The sequence below is a fragment of the Empidonax traillii genome, unplaced genomic scaffold (genome assembly GCF_003031625.1).
Source record: "Empidonax traillii isolate 1590-97213 ecotype Southwest subspecies unplaced genomic scaffold, ASM303162v1 scaffold970:size295518, whole genome shotgun sequence".
In the NCBI taxonomy this organism is placed as follows: domain Eukaryota; kingdom Metazoa; phylum Chordata; class Aves; order Passeriformes; family Tyrannidae; genus Empidonax; species Empidonax traillii.
In genome coordinates, this window is record NW_020956163.1 from 114,240 (window position 1) to 117,780 (window position 3,541).

At 55.6% G+C, this 3,541-nt stretch overlaps 1 protein-coding gene across 1 annotated transcript in view; it reads right to left on the reverse strand.

Moving 5' to 3' along the window:
- Nucleotides 1–752: 752 nt before the first annotated feature.
- Nucleotides 753–3,541, reverse strand: part of PAX1 (paired box 1) — a 7,313-nt gene continuing 4,524 nt past the window's right edge. Inside the window, exons 3-5 of the mRNA XM_027903489.1 lie at nucleotides 3,323–3,526; nucleotides 2,826–3,045; nucleotides 753–844 (exon numbers count right to left, since the gene is read on the reverse strand). Of these exons, the coding sequence (XP_027759290.1) occupies nucleotides 753–844; nucleotides 2,826–3,045; nucleotides 3,323–3,526 (516 nt within the window). The remainder of the gene's footprint in view (nucleotides 845–2,825; nucleotides 3,046–3,322; nucleotides 3,527–3,541) is intronic.

Below are 3,541 nucleotides of genomic sequence, written 5' to 3' on the forward strand. Positions count from 1 at the left end.
CAGCATGGGGTGCAGAGCTGCCACTCACATTGGGTTGGGGGCACAAATCCACGCCTGGCACAGGGCGATTCCGAGGGCACCCGAGATCCCACAGGGTCCTGCCACTCACAGGTGCTGCCTGAGGCTGGGAGGCCCCGGGAGAAGGGATGGTGCTCCACCAGACCCCGGGGGAGGGAGGGAAGGAGGGAGGGAGGTCAGCAGCGTGTGCCCACAGCTGTCACTTTTTATTAAGGTTTGTTATTAGAAAAATATATCATGAAACATCGTGGCACATTTGTCCGTTCCTATTCTGGGGCAGAGGCACTGGAAGGTGGATGGAGAAGGGGCTCCGGCACGGATGCTCCGGCGTGGGAAAGGCAGGAATTGCTCCCTCGGGCTGGGACAGAGCCAGGGATGCTCCCAGCAGTGGCTGGGGACAGAGGCACTCACTGCATCCAGCAGTCTTCGGGGACACGGGGAACGAGAAACAACAACTGAAAGCAAGGGGTAAAAAAAAAAAATACAAAATAAAGAAGGAAGACTGAGTCTCTTCTGTCACCCTTTCCAATCCAAAGGAGGTGAAGTGTCCCTCTGGGAATGTCCTGGCCAGGATTTGCCGTGGGAGAAATGTCACCTCTCACCGCCCAGGCTGTCTCCTTGTCCCTGCAGTGGCAGTGGCACTGTGGGTACAGTTCGATGGCACTTGGGGCTTCAGTTACAGTTTGCAGGTGCTTATTCCAAGAGTCCCTGTCCCTCGCGGCTCCTCTGGGGCTCTAGGACGAGGAGGTTGGGATAGACAGTCCATGGATGGCATTTAGAGGGTCTGGAGGTTTCCCCACGGGGCTGGTGGGTTTTCTGTCCACGACTGCAAGAAAGGTGGAGAGGGAAAAACCAGGCAACAAGGCAGGGGACTGATGGCCTGCGAGCATGCAGACCCTCCTGTAAGAGCCCCCCAAGAGCAGTTCTGCCCCACAGGGCTCCTCATCCAGCCCCTTTGGAAAGGGGCTGCCAGGCTCCTCAAACCCAGGGGAAACAGAGAGGGAAAAGGGGAATGTGCCCCCCCAGTGACAGGGACCATGGTGAGGGCATAGTGAGAGCGATTTACCTGGGGAGGGGACCCACACCAGTCCCAGCCACACACAGAACACATCCCACGCACTTCCTTAAAGCTGGAGTGCCCTGGGAGAGGACTGTGCCGGGGAGAGGAAGGGGACGGGACCGTCACACCATTCCAGTGGCAGCGAAACTCCTGCTGAGCTCCATCCCAGCCCCAGCTCCGCCCAAGGCTGGCCCAGGCCACGGGAATCCCCCCCTCGCACCATCCACCCGCTGCCCTCGGAGAGGGGGATATTTATCCCGGGCCTGCCGGGGGCACTGGGAGAGGCAGGGGGAGTGAAAATCTGTGAATTTGGAAAAGATCTGAAATTCGAGGGTGAAATTGCCTGGCTGAGTTTGCCTGTCGGTCTTTCACTCCTTCCTTCCACCCTTTCCCCGCTCTCTGCACTCGCTGCAGGTACCGGGGGCCAGGAACGCCCCCCAGCCCATCCCACTGGGCCACCACCCTTTCTCCTCCAGTCCCCTGCTCACGGCAGGGCTGGGGGAGGCTTCTTGCCAGATAATCCAATATTTGGGATGTCCCAGATAAGTCGCAGAACCAGAAAACCGATTCGAAATAAATAATTGAAAAAAAATATTAAAAAAAAAGCTTTAAAAGAGAAAAATAAATTTAAAAAACACAAGCCAAAAAAAAAAAAACAACCCACCCACAACAAAACCACCACAACCAAACAACAACAACAAAATAACATGCAAAACAAAACCCCACAAACATTTAGAAAAGTCTGTGAGCCTTTGGGCACAACCGCTTAAAAATCAGCAAATCAGAAAATTCAGGCTACAAGTCACTTAAAATACCTCACAAATACACTAAGTATGCACAGGTCGGATTTCTGCCTTTAGTTGTTCTATATCCTTCTTTTATTTCCTTTTTCCCCCCCCTCATTTTCTTTCATTCGTTTTCCTTCCTTCCCCTTGCTTTCTCGCTTTCTGTTTCTCCTTCTTTCCACCCCCTCTTTAAATAATCGATTTAAATTATCTGTTCTCATCCCTGGATTACTCGCAACAGATAGAAGTGGTAAAGGATAAAAAAACCAAACCAAACAAATAAAATATTAAAACCCCAGAAAAGCATGGACTAATAACTGGGGAATTAATAACAAATTAATTAAAATAATAGAAATTCTAATACTGCCGGAAAAGGCCAAAAATATCGATGGGCGGAAAAATTGGGATATTAAAAACGAATCCGCCCATCGAGGAAATAGAGCTCCATAAATGAGAAGAAATAATTAACAGGAGACAAAACAACCGCCCCATTTAACAGCCTCGAATTGCTCCCATGGGATTCTTGGGGGAGCGTTCGGAGATAAATCATTAATTATTCCTTGGGGTAACAAATTAAATAAAATAATAGTTACTTATAAAAATCGTTAAATAATTGCTGCCACTTAATCATTAATAGCTAATTACTCGGAATTCAGAATTCCCAGTCCAGACTTCTGCCTTTCTGTATCATTATAAGGCTCCCGACCTGTTAATTCGGGGCAGGGGGGGATGTCGGGAAAAGGCTTCCCCGGCTGTTCCCAGCGAGTGCGAACGGGGAGGAAAAACAATTTCCAGTTTATAATCGGGACGTGCTGGCTCAGGCTGGAGGAGCTGGACGGGGAACACCGGGGGGGACTCAGGTGGGGGGACCCTCCCCAGCCCCTCACCCGCTTACCGAGCCCCCCACCCCGGCCGGGTCGGCAGCTCCCCCCGCTGTCCCCCCGCGCTGTCCCCACGCTCACCTTCCCTCCCGGGCTGCTTGAACGCCATGGCCGTGGCCAGGTCTCCGCCGTGGACGGTCACGCCGTGGCCGTGGTGGGCCAGGGGGGTCCCCTGCGGCTGCCAGGGGGGGCCCGGGGCGATGTAGCCGCCGGGGGAGCCGCCGTAGACGCCGGGCTGGGTGGAGGGGGGGTAGGCACAGGCCGGCAGGAAGGTGCCCATCGAGGAGAGCCCCGGGCCGGGCTGGGGACAGGCACAAAGAGAGGGGAGAGAGTGAGGGGGCTCAGAACGGCCCGCCCGGCTCTAGGGGCCGGGGTCCCCCTCGGGGAGGTGGGGGTCGGGCAGAGGGGAAACGGGAGCAGAGGGAAATCTGCCCCTTCCCTGTCCCCTCCCTGTCCCCCTGCCTTATTCTTCCCTGCCCCTCTTCAAGCCCCACTAATGCCCATCCCGTCCTCCCCCCCGTCCCCTCCTGCCCCTCTCCCTGTCCCCCCCGATCCCCCGCTGCCCCCCCAGCAGTCACCTGCGGGTATTTGATGTCCCCCTCCATGGTCGCCTTGTCGAGCCCGTTGACCGCCTGGCCCGGGGCGGGGAAGCCCGTCCTGTTCACGCTGGGCCACTCTTCCATTTTTGGGGGGTAGGCAGCCCCCTCCGTGCCAGCCAGAGCCCCTGGGGAGCAAAGCGTCAGCCCTCGAACCTCCTGGGCCCGGCCCGAGCAGGTTTGGGGCTGAAAGGGCGAAAT